The sequence below is a fragment of the Seriola aureovittata genome, chromosome 3 (genome assembly GCF_021018895.1).
Source record: "Seriola aureovittata isolate HTS-2021-v1 ecotype China chromosome 3, ASM2101889v1, whole genome shotgun sequence".
Classification (NCBI taxonomy): Eukaryota; Metazoa; Chordata; class Actinopteri; order Carangiformes; family Carangidae; genus Seriola; species Seriola aureovittata.
Window position 1 is genome coordinate 1,056,373 of NC_079366.1, and position 25,852 is coordinate 1,082,224.

General features: G+C 41.0%; 1 protein-coding gene across 1 annotated transcript; it reads left to right on the forward strand.

Moving 5' to 3' along the window:
• The first annotated feature begins 167 nt into the window (after positions 1-167).
• LOC130166111 (dual specificity testis-specific protein kinase 2-like) lies at positions 168-25,406 on the forward strand. The gene is made up of 14 exons (XM_056371456.1): positions 168-303; positions 2,638-2,734; positions 3,976-4,135; positions 4,651-4,779; positions 4,882-5,478; positions 14,796-14,917; positions 15,677-15,725; positions 17,251-17,397; positions 19,699-19,781; positions 20,227-20,317; positions 21,190-21,273; positions 21,505-21,591; positions 21,720-21,813; positions 22,733-25,406. The coding sequence occupies exons 5-14, from the start codon at positions 5,272-5,274 to the stop codon at positions 23,938-23,940; spliced, it is 2,172 nt and encodes a 723-aa protein (XP_056227431.1). The 5' UTR covers positions 168-303; positions 2,638-2,734; positions 3,976-4,135; positions 4,651-4,779; positions 4,882-5,271; the 3' UTR covers positions 23,941-25,406.
• Positions 25,407-25,852: the final 446 nt, after the last annotated feature.

Consider the following 25,852-nt stretch of genomic DNA (forward strand, 5'->3'; position numbering starts at 1 on the left):
TTTCTGTGTTCTTTACACCCATGGTCGCGTTTTCTCGGCCAAAATCAGCACCCGTCCACTTTTAATCTGAAAGAGGAAGACCGGACTTCCTGTGGAGCTATCGTTAATGTTTGTTAGCTTGGTTCAGTCGTGCAGTTTGCCGTCGGCGAAATTGTGCAGAAACGCTCATTTAAAGGGCCGGAAGGAGGTGCGGAGGTCAATCAGGACGAATTTGTTATAGCAAGTGCCGATTGGTCAGGACAGACAACAGATCACTGCTGGGTTCCCTCAAGGTGACTGGAGCATTCGGGTTGTCTTACAAAGGTAGCTGTTCTGTTTTGAATTGGAAAAGAACAGAGTGGCAGCTGTTTTTAACTGCTGCCTTGTTCACAGCAAACAACTTGAGTTGTCATATTGGGAAAAGCACATGTTACTAATAACAGAGGCATAATGAAGTTCACTGAACTCACTGTCATGTTGATGAAAGCAGTTTGTGACATGGAGCATGATCCTGCTGGAAGGAGCCATTAGAAGATGGTGAACTGTGGCCATGAAGGATGAACATGGTCAGCAACAATACTCAGATAGATTGAGACTTTCAGACCGTGATTGGTTGGTATTGTTAAGATTTTGTTATACTAAATGAAAAATGATGATGTTGTCAAAGTCAAAGTTGAATGAGTTATTATCTCACAAAGTCAAACTGATGAACAGCACTAAGTCAAATATAAGTTCCAAGTCAAGATTTTAATATTCTAATTAAAATTAGGTATTATGAACAAAGTAGATTTTGACTTGGTAAATATTTGCCAGTGCTTGAAGTCTGGACTGACTAATAACTGACCATTGTCAGCACATTGATCCACTCTCGCCTCCGTGTCTGTCCATAAGTGTGATATTTGTACATGACGTGAGCCTCCAGTTAGTCCACTTTCAGCATACTTAAATTGGTTGCCTTGGAGACGTAGCCTCTGGGATGGCACATCAGAATGATCTAATATGACTTCACTCCAAACATAGTGCAAACAAGTTCATTCAAATATTGGTAGGAACAATTCTGTCATCCCAAAATATTGTTAGGGACATGTCCCTACCGTCCATATGCAAACCTACGCCCTTGGGAACAACTGTAATTATGAGCTGTGAGTAAGAAAATACCATTTACTTCAGCTTTCAGCTGGTAAACACTAGTTTATTTGAAATAGATGGTGTTTTCTATTACAGTCCTTGGTTGGAATAAAACATGTATCATCACCAAGTGAAAACCTCTATTATGACATGTAGAGGACTATAAATGGAAATTGTCCCAATTTCCTAAACTGCTTGAATGCAACACAAGGATGTAGCAGCAGCATCTGCTTGCTCTGCAGTGACATCACCCTATGACAATACTGGGTTGATTTTGGATTTATGAGCTCATCACCTACATTTGTGGCTCAAAGACACAAGTTTTGACACAAAGATGGTGTTTTTGTTGTTGTTGTTGAATTTGTTCATGTAGCAGGGAAGAAACAGAGACATTGAAAACTGTTTTTACATCTGATATTTCCTAAATCAGCTTTTTGTTGCCTTTTGTTTCAAAGTTATTATGTTCACAAAAGTGTATCCAAACATAATTTTTTTTTCTTTTTTTTCAACTTTATTAATGAACAAATTGTACAAAAAGTACACATACACATTGATATGGGAGCTGATAACAAGGATTCCGAAAACGACACAAGAAATTATATTAAATGCACATCTGCACAATAAATAAATAATAAATACTATTACAAAAACATCAAAAATTGACTATATTTGCTTATTTGAGCAAATATAGTCAATTTCAAGGGGTTTCGTTGAAAATATTCTTATAACATTCTAAAAATTAGATGCTTTTTTTTAATTGTTTATAAGGGACAAGGAATCAAGTAGGATACTAAATTCCATCAAGAAAAGGAGTAGAGAGAGTTGTGAATTTAAGAATTTCTTTTTATGAATAAAAAATTTTCCAAATCCAAAAACATTAATAGAAGTTAAGAGATTTTTCATTCGTCATAATAATGACATCTGATATCTTTTAAAGTAAAATGATGGGACACTTTAGTATTATGAAAAATATAAGCATTTAAATCCGACCAAAACTTCATTACAATTTTACATTGAAAAAATAAGTTGGCAAAAGTTTCATCAGTATGTCTACAAAACGAGCAGCAATTATCAATGTCAGTATATTTGGAGATTATGGAATTTACAGGGCAAATTTTAGGTAAAATTTTGAAATGGACTTCTTTGACTTTATTAGGGATGCAAAATTGATGTGGTAATAACCAAGTTTTATTCCAATTTATTTGTTCCAAAAGTGAGTTCCAATTAAATTTCCCTCTTGGGGTGATTTGTATCCACACATTCATAGTCCATCATGATCCACATGGTGATGTAAATAGTGAAGTCATACAATGGGGAACTATTGCTCCTCCAGGTGAAACCAAGCCATGATGTCACCCTTGCTGCCTTTAAATCACCCAGCACTGACCTCCCCTTAACCCTTGATTATTTTAGAAAAGAATTAAAACTAAAATTGTCAATTAATGTGATTATTTAGTTGCTGTAGCATTTTCCTCAGATATCACAACTCTATGCATTTATTTATTTATTTATCTATGTATTGTTTTGCAGAGTTCCTTCATCACTTCCTCTAACGTGAACAGGAAAAGCATGTCACTAGCACACAGCAGGAAGAGGAAGAGGAGTGAGAGGAGATCACATGAAAATGGTTTATATTTCTTATTCTCTATTTTCTTTTTTTCATTTTTTGTTTTGTTTAAATTATTTTTGTAATTATTCTTATTTTGAAATAGTGTATCTGCTTAATTTTACATTTATTATTTACTATGATTATTGGCTTATTTACTAATTTATTTATCGAAATGTGTGACATTGCCAATAATCTACTTCCGGCTCAGCGGCTGCTCCGGTATCGGTTTTCCTTGTAAGTGTCAGGTCTTTCAGGCCTGTGATTGGGCAGAGAAACTGATTCCAGATCAGCTGTCAGGGTTTGACGCTGCCCTTTCATCTGCTCCAATCAGAGCCGCTCACTCAGCCTTGGCGTATGTGCGCCTGGTGTCAAACTCGAGTTAGAGAAAATCACACAGGAAGTTTCACGACTTTGTCTTCGAAATAAAAGTATCAAAAGGATGATATGTTAAATGAAAAGAATGTACGAAAATTTTTTTTAAAAACTAAAATTGTTTTCTAAAAAGCACTCATTACACAGCATGACACTTTGTACAGCCACATTCATTCAGCGTCCCATAAATTTTTGTATGAATTTCATTACATTATGAATGACAGAAATAAGTCTTTAACATCCTCTTATATCATGTTCATATTACACATAAACTAAGTGTATTTTTGCATACAGCAAGCTTTAAACTGGATATCTTCTTGTGCTATTAACGTAATAAACCAGACCTACAATTAATTCAGACTGAATATTTTTATCTTATTGTCACTGTTTGGTTTACCTCTCAGTTGTTCAGTTCATATTTAAAACCGGCATTCACCTAAGAGTATAAATATACTCCCCTAAACCCTTAAATTTTGTCCAAATACATATATTAGTTGAACACAGTGGTAAATTAGTTGCATTTCTTACAATGTATCCATAATAGTATATTACATTACATATATCACATGTTGAAAATTCATATAGTCATCATCATGTTAAAAATGTATATTTTTTTCACTTTCTGAAGAATAATTGATCATTTGTGTGTTGATCATTATTGAAAATATATGTGCATTTTTAAAAGAAACAGAAGCATGAACTTGTTGAGTGAGCGAGGTAATACTTCTATATTTCTTTTTAATGAAGATAGTATTTTATTTGAAATCAATGTTGTGCTTTTTAACTTATAAACAATTTTCTTTAAAGTGCAGCTATGCATGCTGTTGTGGTTGAAATGTTTTATTATGAAAATTCCAACAAGAAATCCTGTGTATCACTCTCGCTAGCTTTAACGTGATGGTGGTCGCTCCGCTAAGCGGCTCGGGAAGAAGGAATCCAGACAGGATTATCAACAGCAGACGCCGCCGAGCGATATTTCTGGCTTTAGTTTACCTTCACCGGTCGGACTCCATCGACATTTCCATCCAGACCAACGTGAGGAGAGAGGTGAGCCGTATATCTGTCTCTGCACCACGCTTGTCATTGACAGCTCCCGTTATTAACAGTAGCTAGGACTTTTTTTTTTTTTTTGCTATCGACTAGGAGAAATATTTCGATGTGCTACATTCTCCGGTTTATTTAGCCTCGCTCACATTCTTATTTACAATACGCAGTTGTAAAAAAAAAATAAAATAAAATAAAAACATGGCTGAATGAGGCCTATGATTATTTGTTAGCTTGACATTCCGGCTGAGCGGTGCAGGTCGACGTTATCCAGTGGAGGTTATGGCTTTTCGCCCGGCCAGCGATGCTTGCCTGTGGCTACTAGCCCCACGGCTATCGAATACACAGCGAGCAAAGGAGCCCGGGCTGGATACAGATGATGCTCTCAATACGACAGAATCAGTGTATATATATCCCGTCTGTACAAAGTGGTGATATTGATCATTTCCTATTATAAATATAGCTGCTGTAAACCTGTGGTATATTGGTGCCTATATCCCTGTAATACTCTTACACAGGGACCTTTGTATGGCAGCTGGCTGCTGGCCCTCCTCTCTCCCGGTACCGTGCAGCTGTAGCATCTGTCGTCACAGCCTCCGAACTGACGGGATGACTGAGAGAGCCGAGCCCCCTCACACACACACACGGTGAGGAGGGTTCACAGGGATTCTTCAAATCGCCGTGGCACAGACATGGAGATGTGGAGGGACATAACTGTTCATTAGTGTGACTGTTGCTTCTCTCTGCAGAGGTCAGGGTGAGCCCCACATCACATCACATTAGCAGCTGGTTGACAGTGTGGATGAGTGAACCCAGAAGCTGTGGTTGACCCTGTCCTTCACTAGGGTGCTGACCTGAGTAGATGTATAGATAATATTTTTTCTTTAATATTTGAGCAGTAACCCAGGATATGCTGCGGCCTTCATCAGGGTAAATCTGGAAAGCAGAGGCAATCACAGAGTTGCAGTCTTGTGTACAGATATATCATCAGGTCATCCACAGAGAGGGTTTGATCATCCACATTATGATGGTGGGAGTCCCCATCACCTCATGCCTCAGGACTCCTGCGGTCTAACAGACATCTTGGTTCCCCTGTGGGAAAGACCGGAGCAACTGGAGCACGGTGGTCTGTCAGCACCATGGACTACCATGCTGAGTGCTGCTTCTGCGACCCAGAGGACGGTCACGGTGGCCCGGATGAGCCACCGCTCCACAGTATCCACGCGCCCAACCGGATCCGCCCGTCCTCGTACCGAGCCCTCAGGAGCGCCGTGTCCAGCCTGGCCCGCATCGACGACTTCTTCTGTGAGAAGATTGGTTCAGGATTCTTCTCTGAGGTCTTCAAGGTACGTGACCTCTTCTGTTGATTGAGTAGTTTGAAAAACACGATCCTTCAGTTATGATGCAGTTTATCTCATAATTTAATTGATAAAATACGCTTGGGCCCATATTCGATAATATAGAATGTCACAATATTCCCCGCCATATGCAATTTTTTTTTCCTTTTTACGAAACATACTTCCCTGCTCCCGAGTCCAACCCTTATTTCACTGCTTTGCTTACTGTACATTGAACCTTGGCATGTGAGAAATAAAACTTTGAACTGCTGTTTAATGGCAGTATCACTTATATTTGAAACATATATATATATTTTAAAAACACCTCAAACATAAAATACAATAATATTATTAAACACATGAGAAAATACAGCTATATAATTATATTATTTGCATATTACAATGTATTGAGATACTAAATTTACACTTCAATTTATACTACCCTAATATATGGTATGATTACTTACTTAATCTGATGTGCAGTATTCCTGTTCACCTCAACTGTAACATAGTCAGAGGTGTTTCATCAAACTCTGATTGCTACCATATGAGATAACAAAAAAACTGAATGAATGAACAAACTAAAGACTAAATAAGACTTAAGACTGCTTAAAAATGTATGAACGGTACTAACACCTCCATAAAAAATTGTTCTTCTTAGTTCTAAAGGTCAAAAAATGTCCCTTAAGGCCCCTCCAAGTTGATCCGCATCAAGTCTTCAGTTGTAGACCCTCAGTGGGCTATTTGTTGAATTCCTGTGGTTTTGGCCCTTTGCACTGTTGGACAACATTGTTTCAGCGTCATCCTTTTGTAATACTTTTTATTTTACAGTTTGCACACATCTATTTTGACACGTGATTGAAGATACAAATATTTGCTGTTGTGGGCAGAAACATTGTCATGTTGAGCTGCTGTAGAAACTGCTGGTGGTCAAATTCAGTCCTGGCTATTTTTGTGTCCTCAATATGCAAATATATAATGTTAATGACACGTGTTGAAAAAAACACAGCTTCATCCTCCAAGAAAAATCTACATGTAGTAGATCTTGAGCAGCTTCCACCTTCTTTTTACCAGAAGCTTGAAGGACGTGTACTTAACTTTAGTAAATCATTTTTATCTCCACTGTTCCACAATGACACACCTTGTTATATATGTAGAGGCAGAAAACCTCTTTAGGTAGCTGATGACTGGTGGTTATCATTCATCATTCAAGTCTCCCCAAGGATACTTGTAATAACTTTGGTGAGCCGCTAACTTTTGATCTAGTGCCATCATCAGGTCAAAGTTTAAACTTGTCATTCATGATCAAATATGTGCAAAGCTAATGACGTTTGATGCTTTGAGTTTACTGCTGATTAGCAAATGATAGAAAACGTGAATATAGTCAACATTGTACCTTTGAACCATCAGCACCGTAGCTTTGTCATTGACTTTCACACATAGTTCAAAGCACCACTGTGGCTAAGGCTTAGTTCACAATACTATATTTTCATTTAAAACACATTCCTTTGCTATGTTTTCACCTCCCGTCATCACTACTCCAGGGTTTTCACCACAGACACCTTTGGAAACTCTGTTGAAGTTTGAAAAACTGAGTTTCAGTACTGATTCTAAAATGATACTTTAACGTACTTCAAAAGTTTTTCTACAGAAGCATTAATTAGTCTTTTGACATAAATGTATGTTAGTTTTCAGCAGTAGAATTTGAATGTAAATTTTAGTCATGTATTTGATCATTTCTACGTCTTGGTTTAGCTTGAGAAGAGCAGCTGGGGGAACAGCTATAGAATATTCCTCTATCAAACATCCTGGAGGAGATTTAGGTGACTGACAGCCAACATTAATTCTGTACTCATCCCCACTGTTGGCCTAGAAACACTAACGATAACTGAGATGTTGCGGTTATGGGACAACGTCACACTAATGTTGATGTCAGTGTTTAAATGATTTAGTTTTTCTTGTTTTCAATGTAGTTGTCAGCTAAAATATGTGTAACAGCATTATGTACACTTACACTGAGTGGAGTATAGTCTGAAACTGACAATATCATGGTCCAATCAATCAAAGAGGTAGAGAGCAAAGCTCCATTACCAGCTCTCAGCTCCGGACTGGTTTTGATACTCAGTGTTCCAGTGTTGGAGTCTGTCATAGCCTGGCCAGGCTCTGCTGATAGGTCCTGAGTAGTAGCATCACTAATGTATCACACTTGTGTTTATTTCATTAGTTTTATATGTGCTTTATATTTCACTGTGCTGCTTTTCTGTGTGTTTGTCTGTTGCATCGGTGGCATGTAGATAAATGTTGATTTGTGTTCATTCGTGCCTATTTCAGACCTCAACATTAACTTTTGAGGCACTTGTCCTTCCGACGAGTAAATTTAGGCACAAAAGTAATTGGTTAATTACAGTGATTAACCTTTTATGTCTCAAAGACAGAGACAGTCAGAGCTGCAGCCATATTGTTTTCAGGTTATCCATCCGTCTCGTTCTCGTGGACACGATATCTCAGTAATGCCTTGACAGAACATTTTCAAATTTGGTAAAAACTTTCACTTGGACTCAATAACAAACTGACTAGATTTTGGTGGTCAAAGGTCACAGGCCAGGGTCACAGTGACCTCACAATTATGACAAATTTCACACAAATAGTTCATATTTTATATGACTGGATGTAACCTGAAACTAGTCTGAGTGGAGGAGGCAGACAACCACGAGGAGGTGATTCTAGTTTTCATATTTGTGTAAAAACAGGCAACGCAGAGCGACACCACTGAATGTTCAGATAAGTCTACATATAGAGGCTTTAGACGGGACAAACAAACCTTCAGTTTACATGTACCTTGATATACTTGAAAGTTTGTGATTTTAAGGCAAAAAAATCAAGGCCTTTTTAAAAGATTTTGAAAATCAACATATGTACTCATGGGTCATTGAAAGTGTTTGACTTTACATATTCTGTTCCAAAATAGAAATTAAAGTATTTTTGATATTTGATATTTTATGTTAGTGAATGGTCTATCTGCAGCTGTCTGCATCTCTGTAACACAACACAACTGAGATGTGTTCACACGTTCATTCAAAATATTGTTTTTAAATGGACGCAATCTGGGGACAATCTGGGGACAGTATGCTAGCAACGGTTATTCACGTCAATTTAGAGCTGAGTTAGAGCTAATGAGAGTCACATAATACGAAGACTAGGGCCCAGGGTTTTTCCTGAATAGAGAATTGGGAGGCAGCCGCCTCCGTCAAATTTCATGCTGCAGTTGCGGCTGTACGCCACTACGGCAATGTATTTCCCCAGACAAGTGGACAAGCCTTAATGACAGGCTTGTTGGACAACAGGTCCCACTGTCCAGACTAAGTAGATTACTCTCACTCCACCTGTGTGTGTGTGGACATCCTACGTTTTCCTGGTGGGTAACCTGTATGTATGTAAATCACCTCCTGACCATCAACTCCAGACTGAATGTTCCAGTCAGGACCATGTAAAGTCATAGATGTAGTTAAAGTGTTTGTTCGGGCGAGGGTTCATACAAAGTGGATTGGTGTAGAATATATATGTTAAAGTAGTTTGAAGAACATAAAATTATCTGTATATTCAAAGAAGCTTCATACTTAAAGTTGTTAAGTACATATTCACAGATGATTTGAATTACATAAATACCTCTGGTAGCCTTCAAGGTTTGATTCCTAGTTGTTGCAGGTCCAAACAATGTCGAGTCTGGGAAAGATAGAAAACAAGCGTTTTTCCCAAAATGTCTGTTTTTAATAAAACATCTCATATGTAGAGGGGCAGCCCTTGTTGTTGGATTATTATGGTACTGTTAATCAGAATGTAAAAAGACAGGAAGACAAGATACTAATTATAAATGTAAAGGGAAATATACATTTCATGATCTGAATGACCCTCCTCCTGCTGTACAGTTTGGTGGTGGAGTACAGCAAACGTCAGCCAGGAGTTAATAAGGCAGGGTGGCCTACCTCGGTGAGCAAAGGGTTAATGAGGAGGAAATAAAAAAGAGCTCAGTGCTCCTTTACACTCTTAAATCACTCCTGAAACACCTCATTAAGTTTTCTGCCTCTTGTCGTAGCCGTTGTTACTGATCACTTTATTTGACACAGTAGAGCTGAACACGGGTAAAATTGAAAAATGAAAAGCCTGTCTATTCAGTCTGTTAAAACTGAATTATGTCATTATGTCATTTCATCATTCACTCATCTTTACCTCTTAACATCTGTTATTATTGTGGGCAGCATCCTGCTCCAGTATCTTTTTTTTTTTTTTATCACTTTTTGCACATCCTCTTGGACAAATTTGGAAGTATAGTTGTATCTTTTGACAGATCAGGAATTACCTGTTCAGACCCCTTCACTTTACTGGGTCATATCAGTCTGCACTCAGTACTCACACAAACTGGGATTTCTAACATACAAGAATATACAGTATTGCAAGGCAAAATAAGAAAAAGATAAAAAGCCAAATCTGACATAATTCCACACAAAACTCAAAAAATGGACTAGACCAAATTATTGGTACCTTTTCAAAATTGTAAGAAATAATAAAAAAGCATTTGACGCTCCTTTAATTTGTATTTTAACTCACCTGTGGCAAGTAACAGGTGCTGGCAATATAGAAAACACCAGTTTAAATGGTGAAAAGTTGACTCAACCATAGTGTTTGTGTCTGTCTGTACCACACTGAGCATGGAGAAAAGAAAGAAGAGCGAAGAATTATCTGAGGATTTGAGAACCAAAATTGTGGAAAAGCATGGACAATCACAAAGCTACAAGTCCATCTCCAGAGAGCTTAATGTTCCTGTGTCCAGTATATTTTTGGAGTTCTGTGTGGAATGATGTCAGATTTGGCTTTTTTTCTTTGCTTTTTTGTGTTGTTCCAATGCAAACAAAAGAAATAAACATTTGGCAAAGCATTTTCAATTGCAACAAATTTCTGGGAGAAATGGTGCATTATCTGAAAGAAGTACAGGGGTGCCAATATTTTTGGCCATGACTGTATATAATTGAATGTCATTTTGTGTGCTTGTGTTTTCCCTATCTGTATCTGTTTTTCGATTTGTTGCATTTCTGGATTTTCCCTTTCCCGTTTAGTTTCCCTTAATATTTGTGCTTTCTCTTTTCTACGTGCTTTGTCATTCAGGGCCACCGTACAGAACCTCTACTGATTGAATGAGCACTAATCAATGATAATGGATCAGAATTCAGTCAATGCTCACATTCTATTAGATTTATCATCACTGTTAAACTCTGAGCTCAGTGTTTTCCTGGTACCTCTGCACTGGGTCATTGTGTGTTCTTGTGTGTTTGTGTGTGTGAGTGTGTGCGTGTGTGTGCTTCCTGTCAGCTGCAGGGTGAGGCCTCACTAATGGCCCACTGGATTTGAGCAGATCAGAAGGAGTGATGGGAAATCCAGAAAGCCTATTAGTGCCACTCTATTAATACACACACACACATGCACGCGCACAAACACAGACAAATACATGCACTTACAAGCCCAGACACTGGCTGAACATTGCAGGCACAAATACTCAGATACTAATTGATACTTAAAATTAGCATTGGATTAGATACTCATTTGCAACAGTATGGATACCAACAGTGCCGTCTTCGCCTCCTCGCGTTGACACAGCTTCATACAGCAGCACTGCAGACAGGCAGGCAGGCACACAGCCCCTCCCCTCACTAGCAGCTGAACACATCAACGCTAGTTGACGTTTACAACACTGAGCTGGTGTCGTTAGCATAAAATTACATTAACATGGCAGGTGCTGCTGCTGAAGGGCCTTCGCAACCTGTTTCAGTTGAAAAAGAAAAAGAAAAAAAAAGTTCCGTTTGGAATTATTTTGCGTTATTATTTTGCTTACCTGTACTACCTCAGACAACCTAAAAGTAGTTTTGTCATTGATGTTATTGTTTGTATTGTTCTAATCTTTATTTAACACATTTTTATGCATCTTAATTTTTTGTCATTTTTTCTCGCCACGGTATCGAAAATGGTATCGAGTACCGAGTATTTTCCTGGGTATCGGTATCGAGTTTGAAATTCATTTGTAGATTAAAAGCCCAAAGAAACTTCTCATTAGCTTAAAATGTGACTAGTTAGCACCCCTAAGTAGCTTTCCTAACCTCAGCTCCCCTATGTTCAACATCCTCCTTTCTCTTCTCAACCAACCAGTTTAATAGAGTCATCAGGAAACTGAAATATAATTTAACTATCAAGATGTATGTGTACAGGACAGATTAGAGTTTAGTCTAAGCTTGTACCTGGCGTTCACTTACTGGAGAGTAAGTGAAGATGTAATATCAGAGCAGCTAAACCCAGTAGCTTGCCTTACTCTTGGAGCCACTAATTACTAAACGAGGATCTTAACACTGCACATGCAGGTAGTAATGACAAGCAGCTAATTAACATGACTTCCTATGAATGTAGCTAACGTTACATAGCAGCCAAAAAAACTGCTGTTAGCATTAGCCTTACCTAGGGAGATGTTTGCTAGGGCTAACCCCTTCACTTCTCCAGCAGTTGGGGAAACAACATATAACTTTTCTTGGTCTTGAGAAGGTGCAGCTTTTATTAACTGACACACTGCAGGCATTACTGTACATTTATTGCCTTAGTGACAACTTACTACTTACCCTTTCCTCTGCTCCGCTCCATTCACCGCTTCACCGTCACTTTTCGGCGGCTTGCTGGTTGCTGGTTATGCACATCCCTGTTCCCTAATGGAGCTATGCTACTCTAACTTTACATTTTACATAGATAGTATAGATAGTCCTTTGAAGAATGAGGAAAGGGTCCGGGAGGATTTGATGCATGAGTCGATTAAAACAATTCCAAGATAACATTGGGTGTCGCTGTGCTCACACAGTGTGCAAGTGAAAATCATTAGTAGCCCGTTGACATTAATGACTTTAGCGGTGGCGTTGTCCAAACTTAAGGTTCTAACAAAATTCTAAATATAAACTATTAAAATTGTTTTGATGTAAATACACTGAACACCAGTAGTGGGCAAAGTGTGTGTGTATATAATTAGCAGCCTCGTACCTATGACCAAATCACAGCCGTGTTGATATTCAGTACATCACTCCCTCTCATGTGATATTTCTTTTATAGCACCATATTAGTTGAATAAGTAACAACAGATTGTGATGTTTTTTATTTCATCATTTATTTTCCTACGCCAACACAAATAGTTCCACAACTGGACTGGACTGTTGCTAAGCAACACATGAACATTATCCTGACCTGCACAGTGCACACTAGCTTGCTACTTTGTCTAGAACGTTACCTCAGGTGTGCGTTGAAGTATTCAGGCTTCTTCCCTTCATCCTGTTTTGATAAACATAACATCATTTAACTCAAATTCAAATATTATTTCTGGAAATATTTTCATTTTTGCTCATTACAATCTAAAATAGATAATGGCTGTTAATGTAACGCTAATTAACAGTTAATAGAACACCTGTAGTGATCTGTGATAGTGACCTGGAGTTATACATGTAAGTAAAAGTGCCTCTTGTCCAATCAAATTACTTGGTAGGAACTAACAGTTGTATAATTTTATATATATATATATTTTAAGGAGGTGATGCCTCTTTATTGGTACACCTTGCTAGTGCTGGGTTGGACCCCCTTTTGCCTTCAGAACTGCCTTAATTCTTTGTGGCATAGATTCAACAAGGTTCTGGAAACATTCCTCAGGGTTTTTGGTCCATATTGACATGATAGCATCACACAGCTGCTGCAGATTTGTCAGCTGCACATCCATGATGCGAATCTCCCATTCCACCACATCCCAAAGGTGCTCTATTGGATTGAGATCTGGTGACTGTGGAGGCCATTTGAGTACAGTGAACCCATTGTCATGTTTAAGAAATCTGTTTGAGATAATTTGAGCTTTGTGACATGGCACGTTATCCTGCTGAATGTAGCCATCAGAAGATGGGTTCACTGTGGTCCTAAAGGGATGGACATGGTCAGCCGCAATACTCAGGTAGGCCGTGGCGTTTAAACAATGCTCAGTTGGTACTAAGGGGCCCAAAGTGTGCTAAGAAAATATCCCCCACACCATTACACCACCACCACCAGCCTGAACCTTTGATACAAGGCAGGATGGATCCATGCTTTCATGTTGTTTATTCCAAATTCTGACCCGACCATCCGAATGCCGCAGCAGAAATTGAGACTCATCAGACCAGACAATGTTTTTTTCCAATCTTCTATTGTCCAATTTTGGTGAGCCCATGCAAATTGTAGCCTCGGTTTCATGTTCTTAGCCGACAGGAGTGGCACCCAGTGTGGTCTTCTGCTGCTGTAGCCCATCTGTCTATCAGCTCAAACCAATCTGGCCATTCTCCTCTGAACTCTGGCATCAACAAGGCATTTCTGCCCAGAGAACTGCCGCTAACTGGATATTTTCTCTTTTTCAGACCGTTCTCTGTAAACCCTAGAGATGGTTGTGTGTGAAAACATAACAACAAATCATTTTTACGTTTTGTATTTTAAAATGAAAATGAAATAACCACTTGTTTTTTTTTCTATTTACATTATCATATGGAAGTGTTACGGCCTCCAAAAATAAAGCTCAAAAGGTGCAGGAGGCTGCAACAAATGTAAAAAGGACACCAGACAAGAATAACATTTCACCCAAGCTTTATTGAAATATCCCCAAAATATTCAAAGTTTATCAACCTAAACCAAAGGAAACAAAAAGGACTGGAGACCCCGGCCAAAATAAACAAAAGACAGGTAAACGCTGGGCCAACCACGCAATGGGCCGTCGCTCCCAGCGCTAAACTACCTAAACCCAACTTAACCTAAAACAAAAGATGAATAACATGACTACCGGTAATCTCCAGCCCGTAATAACATAAACTAAAGTAACAAAACCCCACCGCACCTAACTGTGCGTGGAGGAACGAACCCTGCTTGGAGAGAGAAGAGAGGACAAAAGAACCGTGTGTCTCCTCCTTTGTCTCTGTACGCCGCCCCTCTTATCCCCTCCCTCTGTCCCCGAGTGCTGATTGCACCCAGCTGTGCACGAGGCCGAGGGAACTGGGAGGCAAGAGTAGCAGCGAGAGAGGACAGGACATCAAACAACCAGGGCGCACGCAACACCCCCACCCTAAAATAAGAAAATTATTATTATGAAACTGGAATGACCACAGGACCTGAATAGTCTGAACGTGTTTTGACCTTTGACCTTTGCTGCGTGTAGTCCTGTGTTTATGCAGCTTTTCATCTGGACTGTTGTTCAGATGAAAAGCTGCATCTCACTGTGAACCTTCTCTGTTGTCTCTTTCCAGGTGCAGCATCGAATCACAGGGCAGGTGATGGCACTGAAAATGAACACGCTGGCTAGCAACAAAGCTAACATGCTACGAGAAGTTCAGCTCATGAACAGGCTCTGCCACCCCAATATACTCAGGTCGGTACTTATGTTTATCTGGAAACACTTCCAACATATGTGATGCCTTTATTTTAGCAAGTAGGTTTAGTTATAATGGGTCAGGTTATTTTGTCTTTATGTCAGAGGTGCTATACAAAGACTATTTTCTAAGATGATACCAAAACATCTGTTCTTTATAACCTGTTAATTTGTAGATTTCCAGTCTTATCATCTGCTTATAAGTGGATTATTGTTGTCTCATCACACTGCCTGACCCGATCTATTCAATATAAAAGTTTGTTCCATTATGCTAAAACATTAGCACGCAGATTTAACAAAATCTGATGAGTTCTGATGGAAACGATCACATCTGTAATGAATAGTGGCAACACATCTTTTTCATAATATTTAGTCTAGTTCACTAATCGCTTTATCACACAGCAGCTTTAGCTATGCTAACATTGCTGAGCCTCTCAGTGAAAGCTAGACAAAAAGTGATTGGTGAAGCTAGCTAGCTTGCTAATGTCAATTTATCATACAAACACATTCCATGTTATTATGCACCAAGAATGGATTAGCTCAACATCACTAGCTTATATTGTGTAAGCTAGCAACCTGAAAATTATATTACGCTTTTCTAGACCTAATATAACAAAAGTATTAAATCACTCAGTTCAGGCTAGGATAGTTTCAATAACGGCATGTGGGGAATGTCAGGTGTGATAATGAGATGTGGAAAAACTATTGTTTCTAAAATGTAAAATAAGATCTACAATTTTTGTTTTCTTCACTTCTCAGGTTCCTTGGGGTTTGTGTGCATGAAGGTCAACTCCACGCTCTGACTGAGGTAAAATGTTCTCCATGTTATACTCCATGTTTCCTCAGCTTCTTGAAATATATTAAGTGTTATATCTCTACCTCTGTCACTCTCATTGCTTTGTTTATACATACATTGTTTGTGTGTCTGTCTGTGATAGACAAGTGACAGATAAAATAACTGAAACAGCACATGGCAAAATAGTACAGTGGCAAAAAAGGTGTCTGAACTTTGTAGAATGACCTGATCTTCATCTAAGTCACAGCTGTATGCAAACACAGTGTGTCTAAGCTGATATCACACAAACAGTTAACCCTTGGGTTTAATAACTGGTTGAACTTCCTCTGGAACCAGCTCCTCCAGTACCTGGTGATCAGAGCCACTCAATTTTCAGGAGGAGGTTGGATCTTATAGAACTACTTCAGTCTGACAGGTTCTGTCTCTGAGCTCAGTCCACAGCAACAGAAAGTGTATTTTCCTTGATGTTTAGGGGGATTGTCTCGCTTCATCAGCAGCTTTTCCTGAGCTTCAGCTGGTGGAGAGACACCCAGCTCCCTCCACCCTGCTCCACCTGTGGGAGGAGGTTTTCTTTTCATGTTGGTCTGCAGAAACCTGTTTACACAACACACAGAGCTGATGTCGAGTCTCATCAGTCCATCAAACAGTTTCCTGTAGTGGTGTGGAGAGTCAAACTTCAGCTCAGGGATGCAGCAGCTTCCTCTGTGGTGTCCAGGGCAACAGGACTCCCTGCTCCATGATGTGTGTGTGGTGGACTCATGAACAGAGATGTGAACCAACCCTAATGATTCCTTTAAGCCTTCAGCTGTGACTCTGAGGGAACACACTGTCTGCATTGCGTGTGCGTGGCAGCTGACATCGCTGAGCTGCTGTGGAGAAGCATGTGTGTGTGTTCACATCGGCTGTGTATCTGCAGTGTCTCTGCTGCTGCAGCTCTGTCTCTCCTCATAGAATTTACATGTTACTGAATGTTGGATTTCTCCTCATTATTAATTCATTTCTGATTTATTTTTGACAGAAAATATCACTAAAATGTCACTGTCTCCACATGCAGCCACTAAAATGGTTAAAAAATATATTCATATTTTTTTATGTCTGTATCATTCTCAGATTCAGCCAGGCCATAGAAACTATAGTGGAAGGAGTCAGTTTTATGTAATGTTGCTGCTATGATGTCACTATGACATCACCAGATCTTTTCTCTGTCTGTTTTTATGGCATGCGTGAAAACTAAGCAAGAGACTGAATCTCAAGATCTCGCCACAAAGCTGCGATGCGTGAGACGCTCTCTCATCAGTCTCTGAGATCTTTGTTGTGCAGCCTGGTTCACATCGGCTGATGTTTCTCTAAATGTCTGTGTCTCTAACCCGCAACCTCCAGTCTGGTTTCTGACTGACTCCAGGTCTGATTACTCCAGTTAGCTTCTTTTATGTCATTAGTCGAGAGGTTCACTACTTTTTACAACTACAGTGGGAATGTTTGAATGATGTTTTCAACAACAGCACAATGATTTCTGTGTCTGTGTTTGTGTCTGTAGTATATAAATGGGGGTAACCTGGAGCAGCTTCTGGACAGTGATCTGCACCTGTCGTGGGACGTCAGGATCCGTCTGTCCCTGGACATTGCCCGGGGGCTGCAGTACCTGCACAGCAAGGGCATATTCCACAGAGACCTCACCTCCAAGGTACAGCAGTACAGGAGGACACTGGGACATTTGTATTACTGATACAGCAAGGGCTGTCAAATGTTGATCGTTAACTAAAACTGTTAAAACATTGTCATGAGTTTATGTTGAGGCAACTTCACAGAAGATCCACCAGGTTCTACAGTAAAGTGAAAGGAACAGTTTCCTGTATCTCCGGCTGTTGTGTGGAGATGTGTGAAAAGAAAGAGGTGGCACAAAGTAAATGAATGACATTTCCCTCGATACTGAAAGATCCAGGGACAATCAGGCAGTCATATGCTGTATATACAGTACCAGTGCTGTTATTAGGGACTTTAAGCAGCAACGGTCGAGGGGACGGCTACGGCGTGATGTGATGATGTAGATTCTATGTTGACACTTCCTTTTCCAGTTTATTCATAGACATTTTAGTACAAACTGTTGTTAACCTCTCCAGCTCACAACCTCACTGTGCTGTGTATTGATGAAAACATGATGCTGTCTGTGGTGCTGAAGGAACAAACTCCTTATCTGATATTAAATTGTCTGTAATGCAAATATTAAGAGCTCTCAGACAGAGACAGACAGATTATAGCAATGTTCAGAGCGACCTCTGTTTCCTGAAGTAGTAAAGTAGTCATTGTCAGAGTTAAATGTTGCTTAGCGATCTTTGATTTCCATTACTATGGCAATGCATTGGAATGTATATGGGCGCTGTAGCCGTCACTTCAACTGTTGCTGCTTAAAGTCCCTAGTGTCAAACCTCAGCAACTGCATGGGCCAGATGTATAAATAATGCAGATGCCATTTCTCAAAAGACGAGTGTGTGCACCTCACATGGACCTCAGTCTAGGTGTACACACAGTGTTCTGGATCCAGCTGCAGATTATATGGAAGGTGAGAGATGTAACGTACCACCTGTTTGTGTTATTAGTTTTGAAATCTACACAGAAGCACATTATAAGTTTAATTTTAAATATCTGCTTATGAGAGATGAACTGTACGTCTACATTTGTGACATTATTTCCATGTTAATGAATTTTATCTCAGCTGTGAAACACTTTGTGACATCTGTCACTATAAATGAATCATTGATCATCCTCCTGATGTTTGATAATGATCAATGAGACATCATCGTCAATGATGGTTTACAGATAAAAGTTAAACCAGATTCAACACTGACCTAAGTCATCCAGTCAGGCCCGGCAGTGGCCAATCAAATCCATGCATACAGGTGTTCCTGGTGGACTACCGTTATAAACTGCTGTAAACGGCTGTGCAGTATCTGAGAGGATTGTTCAGAGCCATGCATCAGTTTCTCCACCTGGACTTCCTGCAGTCTATTTCATGTCTCAGCAGTACCTGAAGTCCACCAACACAGCCCATTACATTGTTATGCCCCCGGCCCAGTGACAGTCAGGGCCGCAGACAGTTTGTTCGTCCGTGCGTCCGTCACATCCTCGTGGACAGAAGGTAACAGTAACACCTTGAGGAAACTCCTTTAAATTTGGCAGAAACATTCACTTGGACTCAAGAATGAACTGATTCAAATTAGGTGGTCAAAGGTTAAGGTCACTGTGACCACGTTTTTGGCCATAACTCACAAATTCATACACTAATTATGACACAATTTAACACAAATGTGTAACAGGAAACTAGAATCATCACTTTGCAGTTGTATCTCTCCACCAACCAGCAAAGTTGCACGAAATATTGTTACAATCTCCCCTTCCTACAGAACTGAATAATGTCCAGAAGTGTTTTTGCAGAACTTTATGATGTCACAGTGAAGTTGACCTTTGACTCTTTGGATATGTAATGTTACTTCATTTTATCCTTATAGACATTTGAGTTAAACTGTGTCATAATTAGTGAATTCATTTTTGTGAGTTACGGCCAAAAATGAGTTTTGTGAGGTCACAGTGACCTTGACCTTTGACCATCAAAATCTAATCACTTCATCTTTGAGTCCAAGTGAATGTTTTTTGCCAAATTTAAAGAAGTTCCCTCAAGATGTTACTAAGATATCACGTCCACAAGAATGGACGGACAGCCGGAAAACTATATACCTCCGTCTCTGGCTGTCGCTGGCAGAGAGGCATAAAAATGATGAAGTGCTGACATTTTATAACCAAAAGGTCAAAGGTCAACTTCACTGTGACATCATAATAATGATCAGCAATGCAGTATTTTTAGATTTGAGCTATGTCTAATTTTGGCCTAAAAGCTCCATGCAGACATTTCCTCTGCTGCATGTGGAACAGGCAACATGTGGAGAAGACAATATTTTTACTTTTTACTCCTGCCTGTTCCTCTGTGCAGAACTGTCTGGTCCGCTGTGACAATGGCATGTTCACTGCAGTGGTGGGAGACTTCGGCCTGGCAGAGAAGATCCCTGATTACAGGTCAGTGTGGTGAAACCCAGAATCCTGATTTCTCCTCCTCTGCTGTCGTCGTCTTCATGAAATAACTGTATTCAGAGAGAAAGTCTGATGTCACTCTGATGTGACCCAGTTAGTAGAGACTGTGTGACAGATGAGTAGATGTTAGTCGTCTTCCAACAGGTGATCAGGTGTAATTCAGATATTAAGAGACAAAGTTGATGTGTCAGAGTCATCTCATTCTGTTTTGTACCTTATATTTCAATAATTTATTCCAAGAGCAGATTCAAACATTTATAAATATATATATATATATTATATATATATATATAATTATAATTAACTAATTATTCTCACTGCTGTTATTTTGTTCCCTGTGCATCTAAAATGATCCGTGTGAACAGAGTGAAACAGTAAAAGCTGCCTCTGCTGGATCTTTGCTTCACACATCATCTCGGTGTCTTTGCAGTGACGGTGTGGAGAAGCAGCCTCTGGCTATCGTGGGCTCCCCTTACTGGATGGCTCCTGAAGTCCTGAGGGGAGAGCTGTACGATGAGAAGGTAAACCTGCTTTACCTTTAATACTGCACTGTGCTGCAGTGTTAAAGCAACACTGTGTGACTAGATTCTGCTGTTACGATTTATAACTCTTGTCTTTTATTCTGTGTCATAAGTCGTAAACACCAGGTTCCTTCCCCAGGGCCAGATTAGAGGATAGTCAGGTCAGTTTGGTTCTTAACTCAGGTTTTGGTAACCCGGGTAGATCACCATGGTAACCTAGGCTGTACAGCAAGCCTTCTTCGGAGCAGGTCAACAGCCAAGCTACTGACCAATCAGATCACTGGATAGACTGAGTCACGGTTCCTACAGGATCCTGACCGGGACAAAAGGAATGCAATATATAAATATTGAATAATATATATAAATATATAAATATTTTACAAACTGCAAAACTTTCACTGTGTTCACTCTGGTTTTAAGAGACATTTTCTGGGGCGCCCCAGTGGCTCACCTGGTGGAGCGTGTGCCACTTGGGCTCAGTCCTTATCGTGGGTGTGAGTCCAGTCTGGGTTCTTTGCTGCGTGTCATCCCCTCTCTCTCTCCCCAACTTTGCTGTCACTCTCTCACTGTCTCTATCCAATAGAAGGCATAAACTGCCCAAATAATAACTTTAAAAAAAGACAGCGTTTATGAAACTAGATATAATAATTACAATTACAGCTTTTTAAGTGTCTCTTATTCCTGTGGTCACGTCTCTTGGCTCTGGTTAAAAGTCTGGTACAGTCCGGAGACAATCAAAAGATTTCTGGTTGAGACCAGTAAAAATACAAATACCAGCAGCTTTAACCTACAACTGTTGGCACTGGTAGCAGTTCAGTAGCGTGTGAATTCCTGCAGGGTCAGAGCTGACAGTCATTCTCTCTTCTGCTCAGGTGGATGTGTTTGCGTTCGGCATCATCCTGTGTGAAATCATCGCCCGGATTGAAGCTGATCCTGACTTCTTACCCAGGACAGAGGTAGGAGTCTGCAGTGGTGTGTGTGTGTGTGTGTGTGTGTGTGTGTGTGTGTGTGTGTGTGGTAATTTGTGCAAGTTGTAATTGTAATGATAATTATGCTGTTTTATACAAGCTTTATCTGCACACTGTTTAGTTTTCAGATTTGTAACAGCAGGACACATGAAGGAGTCAAGGTTTTACACTGAGTCACTGAAACACTGTGTGTGTGTGTGTGTGTGTGTGTGTGTGTAGGACTTTGGTCTGGATGTGGATGCATTTGAGAACATGGTTGGGGACTGTCCACCTGCGTTCTTTAGCCTCGCGGTCACCTGCTGTAACGTGAGTACACACATTGTCTCAGCTCAGTCAAAACACAAACTACTAAGGTCTCTAAATGAATGACACTTTTATTAATGAGATACTCAGTCAACACCATCATCATCACATGGTATGTGGATGTTTTTCAGATGAGTGCAGAAAGGCGCCCCAAGTTCGCCGACATTGTCTTCACACTGGAGCGCATGGAGATTGAGGAGGAGAGTGAGAAGCCCATCGCACTCGGTGGGTCAAAGGATGAAATGAACAGCTTTTTAAAAATGTTCTTTTAAAGTACTTGTGATTTTACAGCATGAGTGTCATAAAACATGTCATTAGTTGTTCTTGACTTCAGTATTATCCATATGATCAAATGATGCGCTGACAACATGTTGCAGCAAGTCCGCGTAGTGCGTAGTTTTTTGCAATAGATTTGTATATATTAGTATATTTTTTGTTGATTGATGTTTTTTTATTCTACATCAACGTTTCGTCTGACGATGGAGAAAATAATGTAGACAAAGGAAGAACTCCTGGCTTTAAAGTTTACCAGATATGGAGTTAAACATCCTATACCGGCTGAGCTGTAGAAGCTGTACCATGGATGCAGAGCTGGGGCTAAGCTAAAGGCTAGGAGATGGAGGTATAAGCCTTTTCTACCTTTGATCCTCATGGGAAATGTCAACTCCCTGGCTAACAAGTGTGATGAACTGGAGGCACTTGTGAAGAACCAGCGAGCATCTATCTATCTATCTATCTATCTATCTATCTATGATGTACGTAAACGCACCATCCCTCTGTGTTGAACTAGAACTTCTGCGTCATAGTAAACAAACTTTTAGAAAAGAAGAAAAGAAAATGTTATAGGGTGAATGTGATGCTGAGGAGCTGATGCACCCGTTAGAGCTGCAGTTTACTGAGACTACTTCCACATTACTACGTATTAAAACGCATCTCTTTTGCTGTGTTTCCACCTGCTGTGCAAACAACTCTGACTTTCAGAATCTCTGGTGGACCCGTTTTATTTTAACAGCACATTGTTTAATTTTAAAATCATGTGAAAACTTTCAACCCTGGTAGCAGCATGTGTCATTTATATTTTCTGTCACTTTCTCACCTCCACCTCTCTCCTCCTCCTCCCTCTTCTCTCCTCCCTCCTCCTCAGAGCCGGTGGCAGTGGACGTCAGCCCCTACCGGCGCCGCAGCTCTCCATGCCACCCCGCTGACCGCAGCCAGCAACGGCAAGGATTGGCGAGGAGCCAGTCAGACATGTTACCCCCGGCGACCCTGACGCCCCCTCTCCTGGGTACCCCTGCAAGGGTCAACCCCTTCTCTCTCAGACAGGACCTGAACGGGGGGCGGTGTAAACTCTTAGACACGCCCAGCAAGTCCGTCATCTCCCTGACCTTCACACTCCCAGCGCTTCGCGACCTGTGCGCCTCCCCTCATCTTCTCAGAGGGACGCCGGGGATGCGACCGCCGCAGAGGAGGTGCCAGTCGCTCCCTTGCACCCCAGAGCTCAGCCGGACTGTAGCCTCGCCAAGAGACACGGAGGGGAAGGAGGAGGACAAGGACATCAGAGTGGCAGAGGATGTGGAGGACAGGTGCGAGAAGACAGAGTTGTCAGAGAGGGTGGATGAGAGGCTGCAGGTGGAGGTAACTGAGAGGAGAGAGCTGTTACGGGAGGAGGCGGGACTGGGGGAGGATTCAGGTCTTCCTGTGGAGCTGGAGATGGTCTCTCTGGAGCAGCTGGAAGAGGAGGACGAGGACGAGGAGAGTGTGAGTCTGACAGAACCCATGGACTGCACCAAGTCTCCAGAGCCGGCAGAAGGAATCCTGGACTGCACACCAGGAAGACCCCTGCTCACCTCCTCCTCCTCCTCCTGCTCCTCTGTACGAACCAATGGCTGGCGACTTCCCATCTGCAACGGACCGCGCTCCTCGCCTCCTCTGCCACGGCTGGACAACAACAATGGTTCAGCCCTTGTGATTGGCCAGCAGGTGCAATGGGGTGGGGGAGGGCAGGCTAATGGTTACAATGGAGCCCAGGTCCTGTCCTCCGACCCTGGCGGCCCTGCTGAGCAGGATGAGGTCATTTCCTGTCCGGGCTGCTGTCTGGTAGGTCTGAGTTTCCCCTCAGTGTGCCTCCGTGGTTCAGCTGCCGTGCCTGCCCCCCGCCGAAGGGCTTCGTTACCACGGCAGCGACCCTACCGCAACCTCAACGGTACCATCACCGGTGGCAGCACTTCGTCATCAGCAGTAGCCGCCATGGCAACCAAAGCTCTGCTGTGTCGCAGCACAAATGCTCTGGTAGTGGCCGGGCCCTCGGTGCCATGTGAGCCTGGCCGCTCACTGCCAGAGGCCCAGACTTAGACCTGCTCAGAGGGGGACGAACAGACACGGCCCCTGGCCTCTGAGATGTGAATTTAAAAAACAGGGAACCATGTTAGAGTGCCACCTGGTAGGCTGGAGGAATGAACGCAACAAATCAATGTGACAGTGAAGAAGGAGGAGGCTGGAATGAACTCAGCTGGGCCAGAAGGGGGCCAAAGGTCACGTTCAGGGTCAACTACACATCACTGCTGCTAGAAAAGGTGCTGACCCAAACAGAGCAGCTAGTCCGACCAACAGCGACAAGCTCTTTCTCTGCTGAACCACATCAAACCCAACTCAACCGGCACTCCACTGTGCCGGCCTCAGTCCTGCAGGCCGACATGACTGAGTGAACAAGTAATAGATTACTGTCAGTTTATTATAACCTGGCTCTTATTTTTGTAGTTTTGGCCAGTGGCGCGAGCAACATTCAGATGAGTCTGATTTGGAAGAGAAACAGATGGTGGACAGTAGAATAATGTGCATGACTGTCCACTGTAAACATCCATGACAGTTTACAGACCTCTGTCCTCTCTCAACAACGTCACCATCATGGATATAAATGCTGGTCAAAGCTACAAAAATTGGTCCGTTATAACTAATACAGCTAATAAACAGGGATTATCCTTTACTAGTACAGATGTCTTTGGTAACAGGTAATTCACTGTCCCTCGCTTTATGGAGGACGTTTGGTAGAACTGCTGTTGTGCACCGCAGTCCAGGTTCTTGGTGGCAGGAACAGAAAATGACAGAGTGAATGTGGTTTACCTCTGCCAGCACAGTGTGACTGCGGGTGATGTGCACCTGCAGCACAGTTTTTGATTCTATTTAACTGATTAACATTAGCTACAGGGGGAATATTTATAAAAATGAATAAAGATTAACTTACATTTACATTTATTTATTTACATTTTTATAGCAGCTGACTTGTGTGTGTGTGTGTGTGTGTGTGTGTGTGTGTGTGTGTGTGTGTGTGTGTGCGTGTGTGTGAGAGAGAGGGAGAGAGAGACTGTTGCTTCGGGGGGACTTAAGGGAAAAACTGTCTTGTAAACTCTTTATTTTTGCACTTGAGTTGGGAGCACTTTGCAGTGAGACACCATGCTTTTACTCGAGGTGGTGCTTTATTTAAATCTGTGCTTCTGGTGTTTTATATGTGCGTCTGGCCCAACAGACGAACCCCCCCACCCCCACCCCACATGTATCGTGTGTGTACATATGCATTTTGATGACACTGTTGTAACTCGGCATGTGAAGCAGGTTTGACTATTTATTGTACAGTTCATTCCACACACTGTGTGTGTATGTGCTTTTGAGCGAGAGGTAGAGTGACGGATACTTGACAGGATCACTCTCATCCCTTCATTTCTCACGTTAAAACACAGTAATTGCTTCATTTCCATGTTTTGTTCAATACAGCTAGAAACCTGCCTGCAATAATCTGGTAATAAACAAATATGGTTGTGAAACACTGTTCTGTTTTTCATGAACATTTCCCAGGTAGTTGAAACTATCAGAGCATCAGAAGGGAGATGATGGTTTGGTGGAGGGAACATTTTCTTTTATGGAAAATCAACATCATAAAGTTAATAAAGTTTATATTAGTGATAAGTAATCATTAATGATTAATTAAAGTAAGCAAGGGTTAAGTTCCAATGAAAACATTCCTTGTAGAAATGTTAATTGTACTGTAATTATCAATATTTAAAAGAAATCACAGCAGTTACAGTATTTCTGTATTTTAAAACTATAACAAAAGATGGGGTTTGGTGAAGTAGTGTGGGATCATGGGAGTTGCTGTCTTTCACCACCATTGTTTTTCATCCACACCATTCAGGTGGACAGACGATCCTGCTCACTAACACTGCTTTAAACACATTAATGAAGAACATTTGAGAGAAAGGAGCGTTTAGTG